Genomic DNA, 19,287 nt, shown 5'->3' with positions numbered 1-19,287 from the left:
ATGATTTCAAACAGCACCCAGCTACCAACCAGATTGGAGTCAGTGGTGATCTAAAACATGTCTATGTCATCTACAAGAAAGAAACAAAGGGTCTGCCAAGCAAAAGTTTGAAAATCCCAAAACGTTAATAAAATATTGGCTAACTTTAAGTAAACATTCACAAGCAGAAGGAAGACAGCAGTAAGTACTTTAAGCACATTTTGCTGTGTTGCACTAGGATTTAGAAATTAATAAAAATGTGCACATACTACATATTCAAGGTCATCACAAACTGAGCAGGCTACAGAGGAAAACCAATGTTTTTAGAAAGGGAAAGTATTCAGATGGGTGCAGCACCCAAATACTTCTTGATGTTTCCACTCTTTTTAAGAAGGAAAAAAGAAATAAACCCACTAAGTTCCTGGATACTGTATCATAACTGTAAGAGGGAAAAAAAAAATACTGTTTAAGTTACGGATTTAATTTACAGTCCCTTGCATAATGTTCTTGTCTTGTTATTAGTCTACATATTTCTGTGACTGTAATAAGGTCTGCTAACTTGTGAATACAGTCTCTTCTAGACCAGCGGTCGCCAACCAGTGGTCCACGAGAAGATGTTGGTGGTCCTTGACACCATCAAGCAGGAGTTAATCTCCTCTGATGGTGTCACCTCCGTCGCTCCGCAACTCCCTACAGTGCCTGGCTGGAGATCAGTGAAAACCGACGGAGCAGGAGTTAAATTACAATCTCCCTACGCATGTTGCGTAGTACTGCGCAACTTGCGTAGCTAGATTGTATTTTTAACTCATCCTGCCAAGCGCGCTGCTCAGAGGAAGATGCTTCCATTTTAAAGCCAGCAGAGGTTGGTATAGTCTTGGCTTGAAATAGTGGAATTAAAGTATATATATATATATATATATAAAAAGAATTCTAATTCTTTCAGATGGACTTACATCACTGTTTGTCTTTCTCCCCTCCATCATCATTTTTTTAACTTAAATATTAATTATTTTTCATTCTAATAATATTCCTGCGCACAAAGCAATTCCACCTGAATTCCAGTAATTGCCAACCAGCAGATCAGCCATATCCCACCAGTATTATAGTAATTGCCAGTAACATCAGTCGTGGTTAGCTCACATCCATATTGAGAGCTTTCTGATATAAACTTAATTTATGACTCCAATGTCATAAATTTATGCTTACCTGATATTTTTTTTTTTTTTTTTTTACACGATGAGTCAGCAGGAGGAGGCAAAGAGCACCACAGCAGAGCTGTTAAATAGCTCCTCCCTTCCCTCCCACTCCAGTCATTCGACCGAAGTTAGGAATAGAAAGGAAAAGCCAAGGTGCAGAGGTGTCTGAAGTTTAGAATAACCCACAACCTGTCTAAAAAGAGCAAGGCGGGCCGTGGACTCATCGTGTCAAAAAAGAAATTTATCAGGTAAGCATACATTTTCTTTACTTTTTTAAGACACAATGAGTCCACGGATCATCTTGATTACTGATGGGATTCAATACCAAAGCTAGAGTACACAGATGATACGGAAGGGACAAGACAGGGAACCTAAACGGAAGGCACCACTGCTTGAAGAACCTTTCTCCTAAAAACAGCCTCAGCCGAGGAAAAAGTGTCAAATTTGTAAAACTTTGAAAAAGTGTGAAGAGAGGACCATTCATTTTTGAATGCCCATGAGGAAGCAACAGCCCTCGTGGAATGAGTAGTAACTCTCTCGGGAGGCTGCTGTCCAGCAGTCTTATAAACAAAACGTATTATGCTCTTCAGCCAAAAAGAAAGAGAAGTAGCCGTAGTTTCTGTCCCTTACGTCTTCCCGAGAAAACCACAAAGTAGAAGACTGGCGAAAGTCCTTAGTCGCCTGTAAATAAAACTTTAAAGCACAGACCACGTCCAAATTGTGTAGAAGTCTTTCCTTCTGAGGAGGAGGATTAGGACACAAAGAAGGAACAACAATCTCCTGATTAATGTTCCGATCAGAAACAACCTTAGGAAGAAATCCTAATTTAGGACATAAAACTACCTTATCTGAATGGAAAATAAGGTAAGGTGACTAGTACTGTAATGCTGAGAGTTCTGACACTCTCCGAGCAGAAGAAATAGCCACAACAAATAAAACTTTCCAAGATAGCAACTTAATATCTAAGGAATGCATAGGTTCAAACAGAACCCCTTGAAGAACTTTGAGAACTAAATAAAGACTCCATGGAGGAGTAACTGGTTTGAACACAGGCATGATCCTGACCAAGGCCTGACAAAATGATTGAACATCTGGAACATCCGCCAGACGTTTGTGTAACAAAATAGATAAAGTCGAGACCTGACCCTTTAGAGAACTCGTCGATAAACCTTTCTCCAAACCCTCTTGGAGAAAAGCCAAAATTAAAGGAATCTTAACCCTACTCCATGAGTAGCCCTTGGATTCACACCAATAAAGGTATTTACGCCAAATCTTATGGTAAATCCTTCTAGTCACAGGCTTAGGAGCCTGAATCATGGTCTCTATGACCGAATCAAAAAACCCTTGCTTGGATAGAATTAAGCGTTCAATCTCCAAGCAGTCAGCTTCAGATAAACTAGATTTGGATGAAGGAAGGGCCCTTGAATCAGAAGGTCCTTCCTCAACGGAAGTCTCCAAGGTGGTAGAGATGCCATCTCCACCAGATCCGCATACTAAATCCTGCAAGGCCAAGCCGGAGCTATGAGAATCACCGAAGCCCTCTCCTGTAAAATCTTTTCCCTCTAACTTAAGGTCCTCTCAAAACATGAGGGACAGAAAGGTATTGGTGGTTTTACATTTGCATCCAAACACATGGAGCAAGTAACATCTTGCACGGCTCCTGTGTCCATACTGAAGCACAATAAGATGACAATGTAATAAAAATGTTCTTTTACTCAAAAAAGTTTGATAACAATAAAATGTTACAGTCCCTTTAAAATGTAAAAGGTAACTTTTTTACTACATGAGGAAAAATGTGCTCAAAAAAGATCATAAGCTAACTCAAAAAAGTTTGATTACAAAAACCGGTACTGTGTCTTTAAAATTTAAAAGGTAACTTTTTTACTGCATTAGGAAAAACGTACCTCATCAGCTAATCAAGAAAAAATTCAGACACCCTTACACCTCAGCAACTCTGCTGAGGCGCCTACCTGCCAACCGGACTCACTCCCTGAACGTATCTTTTGGTACTGGAACGATCCGGTTCTTCAGGACTCCAATAGCGCTAAAACCGCTTGCTCATTTGAGTAAAAAAACCATGCGGTCGTAGTGCCACGATGTGCAGACGTCCATGCAATGTTAGAACGGCTGAATACTGCGCAGTTTACAGGAAGCGCGCAAAACCGATAGCCCCGCCCATCGTGGGCGTTACAGAAAAACAGAATTTATGCTTACCTGATAAATTACTTTCTCCAACGGTGTGTCCGGTCCACGGCGTCATCCTTACTTGTGGGATATTCTCTTCCCCAACAGGAAATGGCAAAGAGCCCAGCAAAGCTGGTCACATGATCCCTCCTAGGCTCCGCCTACCCCAGTCATTCGACCGACGTAAAGGAGGAATATGCATAGGAGAAATCATATGATACCGTGGTGACTGTAGTTAGAGAAAATAATTCATCAGACCTGATTAAAAAAACCAGGGCGGGCCGTGGACCGGACACACCGTTGGAGAAAGTAATTTATCAGGTAAGCATAAATTCTGTTTTCTCCAACATAGGTGTGTCCGGTCCACGGCGTCATCCTTACTTGTGGGAACCAATACCAAAGCTTTAGGACACGGATGATGGGAGGGAGCAAATCAGGTCACCTAGATGGAAGGCACCACGGCTTGCAAAACCTCTCTCCCAAAAATAGCCTCAGAAGAAGCAAAAGTATCAAATTTGTAAAATTTGGTAAAAGTATGCAGTGAAGACCAAGTCGCTGCCTTACACATCTGATCAACAGAAGCCTCGTTCTTGAAGGCCCATGTGGAAGCCACAGCCCTAGTGGAGTGAGCTGTGATTCTTTCAGGAGGCTGCCGTCCGGCAGTCTCATAAGCCAATCGGATAATGCTTTTAAGCCAAAAAGAAAGAGAGGTAGAAGTTGCCTTTTGACCTCTCCTTTTACCAGAATAAACAACAAACAAAGAAGATGTTTGTCTGAAATCTTTAGTGGCCTCTAAATAGAATTTTAGAGCACGGACCACGTCCAAATTGTGTAACAAACGTTCCTTCTTTGAAACTGGATTCGGACACAAAGAAGGTACAACTATCTCCTGGTTAATATTCTTGTTGGAAACAACTTTCGGAAGAAAACCAGGCTTAGTACGCAAAACCACCTTATCTGCATGGAACACCAGATAGGGCGGAGAACACTGCAGAGCAGATAACTCAGAAACTCTTCTAGCAGAAGAAATTGCAACCAAAAACAAAACTTTCCAAGATAATAACTTAATATCTACGGAATGTAAGGGTTCAAACGGAACCCCTTGAAGAACTGAAAGAACTAGATTAAGACTCCAGGGAGGAGTCAAAGGTCTGTAAACAGGCTTGATTCTAACCAGAGCCTGAACAAACGCTTGAACGTCTGGCACAGCTGCCAGCCTTTTGTGAAGTAAAACAGATAACGCAGAGATCTGTCCCTTCAGAGAACTTGCAGATAATCCTTTCTCCAAACCTTCTTGTAGAAAGGATAGAATCTTAGGAATTTTTATCTTGTTCCAGGGGAATCCTTTAGATTCACACCAACAGATATATTTTTTCCATATCTTATGGTAAATTTTTCTAGTTACAGGCTTTCTAGCCTGAATCAGAGTATCTATTACAGAATCTGAAAACCCACGCTTTGATAAAATCAAGCGTTCAATCTCCAAGCAGTCAGTTGGAGGGAAACCAGAATCGGATGTTCGAATGGACCTTGAACAAGAAGGTCCTGTCTCAAAGGTAGCCTCCATGGTGGAGCCGATGACATATTCACCAGGTCTGCATACCAAGTCCTGCGTGGCCACGCAGGAGCTATCAAGATCACCGAAGCCCTCTCCTGATTGATCCTGGCTACCAGCCTGGGAATGAGAGGAAACGGTGGGAATACATAAGCTAGGTTGAAGGTCCAAGGTGCTACTAGTGCATCTACTAGAGTCGCCTTGGGATCCCTGGATCTGGACCCGTAACAAGGAACCTTGAAGTTCTGACGAGAGGCCATCAGATCCATGTCTGGAATGCCCCATAATCGCGTTATTTGGGCAAAGATTTCCGGATGGAGTTCCCACTCCCCCGGATGGAAAGTCTGACGACTCAGAAAATCCGCTTCCCAATTTTCCACTCCTGGGATGTGGATTGCAGACAAGTGGCAGGAGTGATTCTCCGCCCATTGAATTATTTTGGTTACTTCCTCCATCGCCAGGGAACTCCTTGTTCCCCCTTGATGGTTGATATATGCAACAGTCGTCATGTTGTCTGATTGAAACCTTATGAATTTGGCCTTTGCTAGTTGAGGCCAAGCTTTGAGAGCATTGAATATCGCTCGCAGTTCCAGAATGTTTATCGGGAGAAGAGATTCTTCCCGGGACCATAGCCCCTGAGCTTTCAGGGGTTCCCAGACCGCGCCCCAGCCCACCAGACTGGCGTCGGTCGTGACAATGACCCACTCTGGTCTGCGGAAGCTCATTCCCTGTGACAGGTTGTCCAGGTTCAGCCACCAACGGAGTGAATCTCTGGTTCTTTGATCTACTTGGATCGTCGGAGACAAGTCTGTATAATCCCCATTCCACTGTCTGAGCATGCACAGTTGTAATGGTCTTAGATGAATTCGTGCAAAAGGAACTATGTCCATTGCCGCAACCATCAAACCTATTACTTCCATGCACTGCGCTATGGAAGGAAGAAGAACAGAATGAAGTACTTGACAAGAGCTTAGAAGTTTTGATTTTCTGGCCTCTGTCAGAAAAATCTTCATTTCTAAGGAGTCTATTATTGTTCCCAAGAAGGGAACTCTTGTTGACGGGGACAGAGAACTTTTTTCTATGTTCACTTTCCACCCGTGAGATCTGAGAAAGGCTAGGACAATGTCCGTATGAGCCTTTGCTTTTGACAGAGACGACGCTTGAATCAGTATGTCGTCCAAGTAAGGTACTACTGCAATGCCCCTTGGTCTTAGCACCGCTAGAAGGGACCCTAGTACCTTTGTGAAAATCCTTGGAGCAGTGGCTAATCCGAATGGAAGTGCCACAAACTGGTAATGCTTGTCCAGAAAGGCGAACCTTAGGAACCGATGATGTTCCTTGTGGATAGGAATATGTAGATACGCATCCTTTAAATCCACCGTGGTCATGAATTGACCTTCCTGGATGGTAGGAAGAATTGTTCGAATGGTTTCCATCTTGAACGATGGAACCCTGAGAAATTTGTTTAGAATCTTGAGATCTAAAATTGGTCTGAATGTTCCTTCTTTTTTGGGAACTATGAACAGATTGGAGTAAAACCCCATCCCTTGTTCTCCTAATGGAACAGGATGAATCACTCCCATTCTTAACAGGTCTTCTACACAATTTAAGAATGCCTGTCTTTTTATTTGGTTTGAAGACAATTGAGACCTGTGGAACCTCCCCCTTGGGGGTAGTTCCTTGAATTCCAGGAGATAACCTTGAGAAACTATTTCTAGCGCCCAAGGATCCTGAACATCTCTTGCCCAAGCCTGAGCAAAGAGAGAGAGTCTGCCCCCCACCAGATCCGGTCCCGGATCGGGGGCCAACACTTCATGCTGTTTTAGTAGCAGTGGCAGGTTTCTTGGCCTGCTTACCCTTGTTCCAGCCTTGCATCGGTCTCCAGGCTGGTTTGGTTTGAGAACTATTACCCTCTTGCTTAGAGGGTGTAGAATTTGAGGCTGGTCCGTTTCTGCGAAAGGGACGAAAATTTGGCCTATTTTTAGCCTTAAAAGACCTATCCTGAGGAAGGGCGTGGCCCTTTCCCCCAGTGATGTCTGAAATAATCTCTTTCAAGTCAGGGCCAAATAGCGTTTTACCTTTGAAAGGGATGTTAAGCAACTTGTTCTTGGAGGACACATCCGCTGACCAAGACTTTAGCCAAAGCGCTCTGCGCGCCACAATTGCAAAACCTGAATTTTTCGCCGCTAATCTAGCTAATTGCAAAGTGGCGTCTAAGATAAAAGAGTTAGCCAATTTAAGTGCTTGAACTCTGTCCATAACCTCCTCATATGAAGAGTCTTTATTGAGCAACTTTTCTAGTTCTTCGAACCAGAAACACGCTGCTGTAGTGACAGGAACAATGCATGAAATTGGTTGTAAAAGGTAACCTTGCTGAACAAACATCTTTTTAAGCAAACCCTCTAATATTTTATCCATAGGATCTTTGAAAGCACAACTATCTTCTATAGGGATAGTAGTGCGTTTGTTTAGAGTAGAAACCGCCCCCTCGACCTTGGGGACTGTCTGCCATAAGTCCTTTCTGGGGTCGACCATAGGAAATAACTTTTTAAATATAGGGGGAGGAACAAAAGGTATGCCGGGCCTTTCCCATTCCTTATTTACAATGTCCGCCACCCGCTTGGGTATAGGAAAAGCATCGGGGGGCACCGGGACCTCTAGGAACTTGTCCATCTTACATAATTTCTCTGGAATGACCAAATTGTCACAATCATCCAGAGTAGATAACACCTCCTTAAGCAGAGCGCGGAGATGTTCCAATTTAAATTTAAAAATAATAACATCAGGTTCAGCTTGTTGAGAAATTTTTCCTGAATCTGAAATTTCTCCCTCAGACAAAACCTCCCTGCTGGCCCCTTCAGATTGGCGTGAGGGTACGTCAGAACCATTATCATCAGCGTCCTCATGCTCTTCAGTATCTAAAACAGAGCAATCGCGCTTTCTCTGATAAGTAGGCATTTTGGACAAAATGTTTTTAATAGAATTATCCATTACAGCCGTTAATTGTTGCATAGTAAGAAGGATTGGCGCACTAGATATACTAGGGGCCTCTTGTGTGGGCAAGACTGGTGTAGACACAGAAGGGGATGATGCAGTACCATGCTTACTCCCCTCGCTTGAGGAATCATTTTGGGCAACATCATTATCAGTGGCATCATTGTCCCTACTTTGTCTGGACACTAAGTCACATTCATCACATATATTTAAATGGGGAGGAACCTTGGCTTCCAAACATACAGAACATCGTCTATCTGATGGTTCAGACATGTTAACAGGCATAAACTTGATAAAGCACAAAAAACGTTTTAAAATAAAACCGTTACTGTCACTTTAAATTTTAAACTGAACACACTTTATTACTGAATATGTGAAAAAGTATGAAGGAATTGTTCAAAATTCACCAAAATTTCACCTTAAAAGCATTAAAAGTATTGCACACCAAATTTGAAAGCTTTAACTCTTAAAATAACGGAACCGGAGCCGTTTTTACATTTAACCCCTATACAGTCCCTGGTATCTGCTTTGCTGAGACCCAACCAAGCCCAGAGGGGAATACGATACCAAATGACGCCTTCAATAAGCTTTTTCAGTGGTTCTTAGCTCCTCACACATGCATCTGCATGCCTTGCTTTCCAAAAACAACTGCGCATTAGTGGCGCGAAAATGAGGCTCTGCCTATGACTAGAAAAGGCCCCCAGTGAAAAAGGTGTCCAATACAGTGCCTGACGTTTTTTTAATACATCCCCAAGATTAAAAGAACTATTTATAGTTAACATCCATTAAATATACTTATAAGGTAATCGTTTTAGCCCAGAAAAATGTCTACCAGTCTTTAAAGCCCTTGTGAAGCCCTTTATTCTTATACTAAACTAAGAAAATGGCTTACCGGTTCCCATAGGGAAAATGACAGCTTCCAGCATTACCAAGTCTTGTTAGAAATGTGTCATACCTCGAGCAGCAAAAGTCTGCTCACTGTTTCCCCCAACTGAAGTTAATTCATCTCAACAGTCCTGTGTGGAAACAGCCATCGATTTTAGTAACGGTTGCTAAAATCATTTTCCTCTTACAAACAGAAATCTTCATCTCTTTTCTGTTTCAGAGTAAATAGTACATACCAGTTTCTTTCTTTCCCAGAATAAAAAAAAAAGTCAGCACTTACCTTTAACTCTGTCCGACAGCAGGACAGTCCAGCAGGTTTAAGAGGTCCTATCCCTCCCATAGCCCTGTGTAAAATGATAAAGCCTCAGTAAGTTTGCTTAGGCCATCAGGATAAGGGCAGCATAAATGTATGGGAGGCGCAGTGAGAATTATGTCCCACAAGTTCCCATTGCTCTAAAGCCACCAAAGCCCTACTGAAGAGACTGATATGGACTACGGCTACAGACTAGAAAAAAGAAGCACAATCTTGTACTACTTTAAACAAAAATAAACTCTTGATTGAAGAATCTTTTCTAACACCTCACTTTACCACATCCTATTACTAACACTAACGTAGGCAAAAAGAATGACTGGAGTGGGAGGGAAGGGAGGAGCTATTTAACAGCTCTGCTGTGATGCTCTTTGCCTCCTCCTGCTGACCAGGAGGTGAATATCCCATCAGTAATTAAGATGATCTGTGGACTCATTGTGTCTTAAAAAAGAAATATACACACACACACACATAAGAGATTTGTACATTTAAAAAAAAAAAAAATCATGTTAGTGGTCCACAGGATTCAAAATTGTGAGTTTAGTAGTCCATGAGGTCCAAAAGCTTGGAGACCCCTGTTCTAGATCACTTATATTAACCCTACCTGGCTGTTCACGGATTCTGTGTCATCTCCAGGCAAATGTTTTGGCACAGAATCTGGTTTCTCCTGGTCTTTCTCAGTTTGCTTGCAGTTATCCAGTTTCGGGTTCTTCTGGCCACTACAAGCATTATTCTTTACAGGCTGGGCAGCAGATTCCAAGTCTGTTTGAGTAGCTGAAGATATAACTGCGATTGCAGGCTCTTCAACAGAGATAGTTTGAACTTCTTTGTTTTTATGACCTAGAGGTACATGGTCATCCTCGTTTATTAGCAGAGTTGAGACTGGATCACCTGATTGTTTAACATTGTTTCTATCATCTTGTTCAATGCTGCATTCTCTCTCGTGGGAATCTTCTATTTCCATAGGATCCTCATGCTGACTGCAAGACAAGTCGGAATAGTTTTCTCTTGCTGAGGTTTTTTGAGAGTCTGTGTTCTGCTTACACGTTTCTGTAACATGCTGCTCAGTTGCACAAATAGACATTGGCTCCTCATCTTTTTCAGAGCACAGAAATTGGAATGGGCTTCCCCTGCTATGTAAACAAAAAAAATACAATTATTTTAGTTACGGTTATAATTAATAGCCTACATATAGGACCATTACAGCTTTAAAGCCTACTACTTTAATTCTAGTTAATGACAATTAAAAATGTACACTTATGAAGGCTATGTCACAATACAAACTCCTAGGGGCTAATGTTATATTTTTACAAGAGACCCACTTCATGACCTCTCAGATCCCGAAATATTGGGAGAAACAATTCCCTCTACACTACCATTCGACGGTTAATCAGAAAAAAAGAGGGGTATCTATACTCCTTCACTCCTCCCTAAACTTTCACCACACTGATTCCATTATAGACAAGGAAGATAGATTCCTCATCATTAAAGGCACTATCAATGAAACAGAAATAATCTTCTGTAATGTTTACGCCCCAAATGAGCATCAAGAGCAGTTCTTTACTAATCTATCCTACCTCCTCACTAGCTGGAATGCAACTAGAATTTTTTTAGCGGGTGACTTTAATGTCTCTCTACACACTCAGACCCAAACTCCAAACACCCCTCTCACAACTGCCCAACACAGAATGAATAAAAAGACTCTCTCCATCCTTAACACCTTGGCAGGACACAACTTACTAGACACATGGAAGGCCCTTTATGGCATCACAGATGACCACACATTTTATTCCACAGCACACCACAAATACTTCCGCTTAGATTATATTTTTTCAAGCCAGACACTGACAGCAAATCTAGTGTCTTCCTCTATTCACCCATGTGTGTGGTCCGACCACTCAATAGTCTCTCTAAAGATGAAAGGGATTCTCCCATACAATAATACTAAAAGCTGGTCATTTGACCCCTTATCATTAAAATTCCCAAACCATAAAGAGACAGTTCTTAAACACATGGAGGAATACTGGAACCTCAACCTGAACACAATAAACAACCCCATACAGGTGTGGGCAGTGCACAAATCAGTTATAAGAGGAGTATTGATTCAAATGAAGTCACATGCCAAACGTAAAGCGAAGGCTCTTGTTGACTCACTACAACATGACATAGCTAATCTAGAAAAACGTCACAAACTATCTGGATCACCTAGCCTTTATAAATCACTTCTAGACAAAAGACAAGCTCTCGACAAAATGCTTTCTGACCGATCATCTAGAGCAGGGCTTAGACTTCAATCTAAATATTTTCTTTACGCAAACAAACCAGACAAATTCATGGCCTATAAAATTAGAAATAGAACTAGAGACATGTCAATCCCCGCCCTATATAACTCTCAGGGGGTCCTAACGTCAAACCCCAAAGACATAGTCGCCTCATTCGCGACATACTATGGCTCCCTGTATGACGGTCAGAAAGTAACTAGAACAGAAACCATACGGAACTCCCTGGACACCTTCCTAGAGGAGGCGGCATTGCCCAAGATAAGCAAACAAGAACTAGACTCCTTGAACGCAGACATTACTGACAGAGAGGTCCTCGGGGTCCTTAAAGATTTAAAACCAGGCAAGGCGGCTGGCCCTGATGGGTTCCCAGGGGACTATTACAAACAATTCAAACCAACTCTCACTAAACACATCGTACAATTCTGTAATTCTATCCTAAAAGGCCATAAGATCCCATCTGAATTGTTAAATGCTAAAATTATAGTACTTCCGAAACCAGGTAAAGATAAGACATTGTGCCAAAACTATAGGCCAATATCCCTCATAAACCAGGACCTCAAGATTTTCACAAAAATTCTAGCTAATCGAATCAAACCCCTACTTCCCAAGCTGGTCCACCCAGACCAAGTGGGCTTCATTCAAAATAGAGAAGTACCAGACAACGTCAGGAGAATGGTGTCCCTAATTGACTATATACATGAAACAAAAACGCCTTCTCTGCTCCTCTCTTTGGATGCAGAGAAGGCGTTTGATAGAGTTGATTGGACATATATGCAGGCAGTATTAACTAAAATAGGCATATCTGGAGAATTCATGAGCGCAATTCAAAATATATATTCCACTCCCTCAGCAAGCGTGAGAGCTATGGGCCACCAATCCGAAAACTTCGCAGTCCTTAATGGGACCCGTCAGGGCTGCCCCCTATCTCCATTACTGTTTGCTCTGTGCATAGAACCCCTGGCCCAACACATTAGAAGATCTCCCGATATTACTGGTATTAAAATAAAGCAGAAGGAGTATAAACTCACACTTTTTGCAGACAATGTCCTCCTCTCTCTGTCACGACCAATGATAACACTCCCGAACCTCTACCAAACCCTTGAATCCTTCTCCACCATATCAGGCTATAAAATTAACCTTGAGAAGTGTGAAGCACTACCTATACATCTACCGGAACACACCAAAAAGCTAATAGAAGCTAACTTTGAATTTAAATGGGCCAAACACTTTCTCAGATACTTGGGGATTAATCTAACCACAAGCTCAAAGACTTTATATAACTTAAATTACCCCCCTTTGTACAAATCTATTAAACAAGATCTAAATAGATGGAGTAAGCTAAGATTTTCATGGTTTGGTAGACTGTCGGCAATCAAAATGATGATATTACCAAGGATTCTATATTTATTTCGCACCTTGCCAATCAGAATACCAGCCCCAGACTTAGACGACCTTCAAAGACATATAATCAATTTCATTAGGGGGAACAAAAAAGCTAGGATCCCTTCGGCAGTCCTCTCCAGAAACAGACAGTTGGGGGGGGTGGGGGCACCAAATCTTAAACACTATTTTCAGGCAGCTAGACTGGCGCAGACAGCTCTTCTTAATGACCCAGACAAGGACATTGTTTGGACGCAGCTAGAGTCAGATATTGCAGGAATTATCCCACGCGACTTGATTCTTTGGGACCCTAAACAGTGCCTTAGCAAGACACAACACAAACACCCAATAATAGATTTTATGATCAAGCAATGGTCCAAGCTAACCACCTCCCTAGCTCTACTCCCTATACACTCAGTTAAAGCCACACTTACTAGCCTAGTTAGGCATGAACTGGTTCCCATCATCAAAAAATGGGAAAACAGAGGACTTTTTAGAATCGCTGACATTATAGTAGGAGGCAAAATGATGAGCTACACACAACTACAAGAAAAATTACAGCCAATCAAACTAGAATGGTTCCTTTACTTGCAGCTAACTTCCATAATTCACCCCCTCTTACCACTCATAACCAAAAACTTACCCTCTACATTAGAAAACATATGCAGCTCCTCATCCAGACCCAAGAACACTATCTCCAGGCTTTACCAGGCAATTCAGCTAGCGTCAGATAACTCCAAATCCTCTTTACAAACTAAATGGGAAAAGGATATCAACAAGGAAATGGAGGTCCAAGTTTGGTATACAACTCTCTCTAGTGCAGGAAAGGGATTGTTGAGTGCAGATATGTGGGAAAACTGCATTAAAACCAACTTCCGTTGGTATCTAACACCGCTGATAACCTCACACTCTTCCAAAGATAGATCCAGACTTTGTTACAGAGGCTGTGGGGAGGTGGGGGACTATAAACACATGTGGTGGGACTGCACCTATTCACATAGGGTATGGAACCGACTATCTAGGTTCTTAAGCTCTACTCTAGACAGCCCCATTAGACTTACCATGGAACAAGCACTGCTCCATGTTAGGCTTAAAGAATTTAACAAACATATTAATTTTTTTATCAGGATAACATGCACCGCCACGAGGATCCGTATAGCCCGTCACTGGAGGGAGTGTGCCCCTTCCTGGGACGAAATACAACAAAAAATTAAATTCTTTTATAATATGTCAGAACAGGCAGCATTTCTCCTGGATACCCAAGAAACCTTCCAGAAAGTATGGTATTACTGGATATTAAATAATAGGTCTTAACACATTAGTCTAATAGGATAGAACCCCTCACTTAAGGGGCCCCACCCTCAGGTACATGGAGTCCCCAGAAACGATAGGTATAACACAGATAACTGGGAGTCATATTAACCCCTACATAAAATAAATCTTTACACAAACTGGAGCAGAATAGTCAGGAGTTGTTCCCCTCTCTACACCCCATCTCTCTTTCTCTCCTTACTTTACCTTACTTTTTTCCTCTTTCACTAATACTTTATCTAGATGACCTTTACCTTGGTAATATGCAACTAATGTGGGCCTTACAGCTTCATAAAAATGCACTAAACAACTTGAATTTTAGCTCAAACATGAGAATTTATATTAAAAGGACTATTGTCCCTCAACGCATGACGCTATTAAAGTTCTCCTGTAAGAGCGACCCTACATGCTAAAACTCAGTAATTGAACGATTTATTGATTTGTATTTTGCATTGCTTTTATTACTTTGTAACGTTAGAGAACCAAGATGTTTGTTCTCTTGATCTATTTTGATTCATCTTTTGTTTCACACTTTGTCTGTTATTATGCCTTTGTTACAAAACAATAAAAATTACTTTATCATAAAAATGTACACTTATATTGAACAAATGTGTATGAGTAAGAGAGGTGTGTGTGAAATAAGTGTGTATGACACTGGTTGCTTTCATTGTTAACTAGAAACAGCTGTACTTGTAAAAGCATATATTTAAAATATTACTAATATCACTGTGCTAGAGACAATTTACAATTGTATGGATAAACTAACAAGCTTGGGTATAGTATGAGGAAAACTATGACCTACCTTTTTATAAAAAGTGACAGAAAAATATTATCAAAAACATAATTTATGTAAGAATTTACCTGATAAATTAATTTCTTTCATATTTGCAAGAGTCCATGAGCTAGTGACGTATGGGATATTCATTCCTACAGGAGGGGCAAAGTTTCCCAAACCTCAAAATGCCTATAAATACACCCCCACCACACCCACAATTCAGTTTAACTAATAGCCAAGAAGTGGGGTGATAAGAAAGGAGCGAAAGCATCAACAAGGAATTGGAATAATTGTGCTTTATACAAAAAAATCATAACCACCATAAAAAGGGTGGGTCTCATGGACTCTTGCCAATATGAAAGAAATTAATTTATCTTGTAAATGTTTACATAAATTAGGTTTTCTTTCATGTAATTGGCAAGAGTCCATGAGCTAGTGACGTATGGGATAGCAAATACCCAAGATTTGGCACTCCACGCAAGAGTCACTAGAGAGGGAGGGATAAAAATAAAGACAGCCAATTCCGCTGAAAAAAGAATCCACAACCCAAAACAAAAGTTTTAATCTTTATAATGAAAAAAACTGAAATTATAAGCAGAAGAATCAAACTGAAACAGCTGCCTGAAGAACTTTTCTACCAAAAACTGCTTCTGAAGAAGAGAAAACATCAAAATGGTAGAATTTAGTAAAAGTATGCAAAGAAGACCAAGTTGCTGCTTTGCAAATCTGATCAACAGAAGCTTCATTCTTAAAAGCCCAGGAAGTAGAAACTGACCTAGTAGAATGAGCCGTAATCCTCCGATTTACCCGACTCCAAATAAGCATGATGAATCAAAAGCTTTAACCAAGACACCAAAGAAATGGCAGAAGCCTTCTGACCTTTCCTAGAACCAGAAAAGATAACAAATAGACTAGAAGTCTTTCTGAAATCTTTAGTAGCTTCAACATATTTCAAAGCTCTTACTACGTCCAAAGAATGTAAAGATCTTTCCAAAGAATTCTTAGGATTAGGACACAACGAAGGGACAACAATTTCTCTACTAATGTTGTTGGAATTCACAACTTTAGGTAAAAATTAAAATGAAGTCCGCAAAACTGCCTTATCCTGATGAAAAATCAGAAAAGGAGACTCACAAGAAAGAGCAGATAATTCAGAAACTCTTCTAGCAGAAGAGATGGCCAAAGGAAACAATACTTTCCAAGAAAGTAATTTAATGTCCAGAGAATGCATAGGCTCAAACGGAGGAGCCTGTAAAGCCCTCAAAACCAAATTAAGACTCCAAGGAGGAGAAATTGACAGGCCTAATACGAACCAAAGCTTGTACAAAACAATGAATGTCAGGAAGATTAGCAATTTTTCTGTGAAACAGAACAGAAAGAGCAGAGATTTGTCCTTTCAAGGAACTTGCAGACAAACCCTTATCCAAACCATCCTGAAGAAACTGTAAAATTCTAGGAATTCTAAAAGAATGGTAAAAGAGAATTTATGAGAACACCACCATGAAATGTAAGTCCTCCAAACTCGGTAATAGATCTTTCTAGACACAGATTTGCGAGCCTGCAACATAGTATTAATCACTGAGTCAGAGAAACCTCTATGACTAAGCACTAAGCGTTCAATCTCCATTACTTTAAATTTAATGATTTGAGATCCTGATGGGAAAAAGGGCCTTGAGACAGTAGGTCTGGCCTTAACGGAAGTGACCAAGGTTGGCAACTGGACATCCAAACAAGATCCGCATACCAAAACCTGTGTGGCCATGCTGGAGCCATCAGCAGTACAAACGAACGCTCCATTATGATTTTGCAAATCACTCTTGGAAGAAGAACTAGAGGCGGAAAGATATAAGCAGGTTTATAACTCCAAGGAAGTGTCAACGCACCCACTGCTTCCGCCTGAGGATCCCTGGACCTGGACAGATACCTGGGAAGTTTCCTGTTTAGATGAGAAGCCATCAGATCTATTTCTGGAAGCCCCCACATCTGAACAATCTGAAGAAACACATCAAGGTGAAGAGACCATTCTCCCAGATGTAAAGTCTGGCGGATGAGATAATCCGCTTCTCAATTGTCTATACCTGGGATATGGACCGCAGAGATTAGACAGGAGCTGGATTCCGCCCATGCAAGTATCCGAGATACTTCTTTCATAGCTTGAGGACTGTGGGTCCCACCTTGATGATTGACATACGCCACGGTTGTGACATTGTTTGTCTGAAAACAAATAAACGGTTATCTCTTCAGAAGAGGCCAAAACTGAAGAGCTCTGAGAATCGCACAGAGTTCCAAAAACAGAATTTATGTTTACCTGATAAATTACTTTCTCCAACGGTGTGTCCGGTCCACGGCGTCATCCTTACTTGTGGGATATTCTCTTCCCCAACAGGAAATGGCAAAGAGCCCAGCAAAGCTGGTCACATGATCCCTCCTAGGCTCCGCCTACCCCAGTCATTCGACCGACGTTAAGGAGGAATATTTGCATAGGAGAAACCATATGATACCGTGGTGACTGTAGTTAAAGAAAATAAATTATCAGACCTGATTAAAAAACCAGGGCGGGCCGTGGACCGGACACACCGTTGGAGAAAGTAATTTATCAGGTAAACATAAATTCTGTTTTCTCCAACATAGGTGTGTCCGGTCCACGGCGTCATCCTTACTTGTGGGAACCAATACCAAAGCTTTAGGACACGGATGAAGGGAGGGAGCAAATCAGGTCACCTAAATGGAAGGCACCACGGCTTGCAAAACCTTTCTCCCAAAAATAGCCTCAGAAGAAGCAAAAGTATCAAACTTGTAAAATTTAGTAAAAGTGTGCAGTGAAGACCAAGTCGCTGCCTTACATATCTGATCAACAGAAGCCTCGTTCTTGAAGGCCCATGTGGAAGCCACAGCCCTAGTGGAATGAGCTGTGATTCTTTCAGGAGGCTGCCGTCCGGCAGTCTCATAAGCCAATCTGATGATGCTTTTAATCCAAAAAGAGAGAGAGGTAGAAGTTGCTTTTTGACCTCTCCTTTTACCAGAATAAACAACAAACAAGGAAGATGTTTGTCTAAAATCCTTTGTAGCATCTAAATAGAATTTTAGAGCACGAACAACATCCAAATTGTGCAACAAACGTTCCTTCTTTGAAACTGGATTCGGACACAAGGAAGGCACGACTATCTCCTGGTTAATGTTTTTGTTAGAAACAACTTTCGGAAGAAAACCAGGTTTAGTACGTAAAACCACCTTATCTGCATGGAACACCAGATAAGGAGGAGAACACTGCAGAGCAGATAATTCTGAAACTCTTCTAGCAGAAGAAATTGCAACCAAAAACAAAACTTTCCAAGATAATAACTTAATATCAACGGAATGTAAGGGTTCAAACGGAACCCCCTGAAGAACTGAAAGAACTAAGTTGAGACTCCAAGGAGGAGTCAAAGGTTTGTAAACAGTAAACAGGCTTGATTCTAACCAGAGCCTGAACAAAGGCTTGAACATCTGGCACAGCTGCCAGTTTTTTGTGAAGTAACACAGACAAGGCAGAAATCTGTCCCTTCAAGGAACTTGCAGATAATCCTTTCTCCAATCCTTCTTGAAGAAAGGATAGAATCTTAGGAATCTTTACCTTGTCCCAAGGGAATCCTTTAGATTCACACCAACAGATATATTTTTTCCATATTTTGTGGTAAATTTTTCTAGTTACAGGCTTTCTGGCCTGAACAAGAGTATCAATAACAGAATCTGAGAACCCTCGTTTTGATAAGATCAAGCGTTCAATCTCCAAGCAGTCAGCTGGAGTGAGACCAGATTCGTATGTTCGAACGGACCTTGAACAAGAAGGTCTCGTCTCAAAGGTAGCTTCCATGGTGGAGCCGATGACATATTCACCAGATCTGCATACCAAGTCCTGCGTGGCCACGCAGGAGCTATCAAGATCACCGACGCCCTCTCCTGATTGATCCTGGCTACCAGCCTGGGGATGAGAGGAAACGGCGGGAATACATAAGCTAGTTTGAAGGTCCAAGGTGCTACTAGTGCATCTACTAGAGTCGCCTTGGGATCCCTGGATCTGGACCCGTAGCAAGGAACCTTGAAGTTCTGACGAGAGGCCATCAGATCCATGTCTGGAATGCCCCACAGTTGAGTAATTTGGGCAAAGATTTCCGGATGGAGTTCCCACTCCCCCGGATGTAATGTCTGACGACTCAGAAAATCCGCTTCCCAATTTTCCACTCCTGGGATGTGGATTGCAGACAGGTGGCAGGAGTGAGTCTCCGCCCATTGAATGACTTTGGTCACTTCTTCCATCGCCAGGGAACTCCTTGTTCCCCCCTGATGGTTGATGTACGCAACAGTCGTCATGTTGTCTGATTGAAACCGTATGAACTTGGCCTTTGCTAGCTGAGGCCAAGCCTTGAGAGCATTGAATATCGCTCTCAGTTCCAGAA

At 41.6% G+C, this 19,287-nt stretch overlaps 1 protein-coding gene across 3 annotated transcripts in view; it reads right to left on the bottom strand.

The window, feature by feature from the left end:
• Positions 1 to 19,287, bottom strand: part of LOC128663412 (TP53-binding protein 1) — an 816,604-nt gene that overhangs the window by 436,942 nt on the left and 360,375 nt on the right. For all 3 annotated transcript variants that reach the window (XM_053717732.1, XM_053717733.1, XM_053717734.1), the window contains exon 7: positions 9,708 to 10,236. In XM_053717732.1, coding sequence (XP_053573707.1) covers positions 9,708 to 10,236 — 529 coding nt within the window. The remainder of the gene's footprint in view (positions 1 to 9,707; positions 10,237 to 19,287) is intronic.

Source organism: Bombina bombina, chromosome 6 (genome assembly GCF_027579735.1).
Source record: "Bombina bombina isolate aBomBom1 chromosome 6, aBomBom1.pri, whole genome shotgun sequence".
Lineage (NCBI taxonomy): Eukaryota > Metazoa > Chordata > Amphibia > Anura > Bombinatoridae > Bombina > Bombina bombina.
Note: the sequence above shows the minus strand (reverse complement) of the source record. Positions and strands in the feature narration are given on the sequence as shown.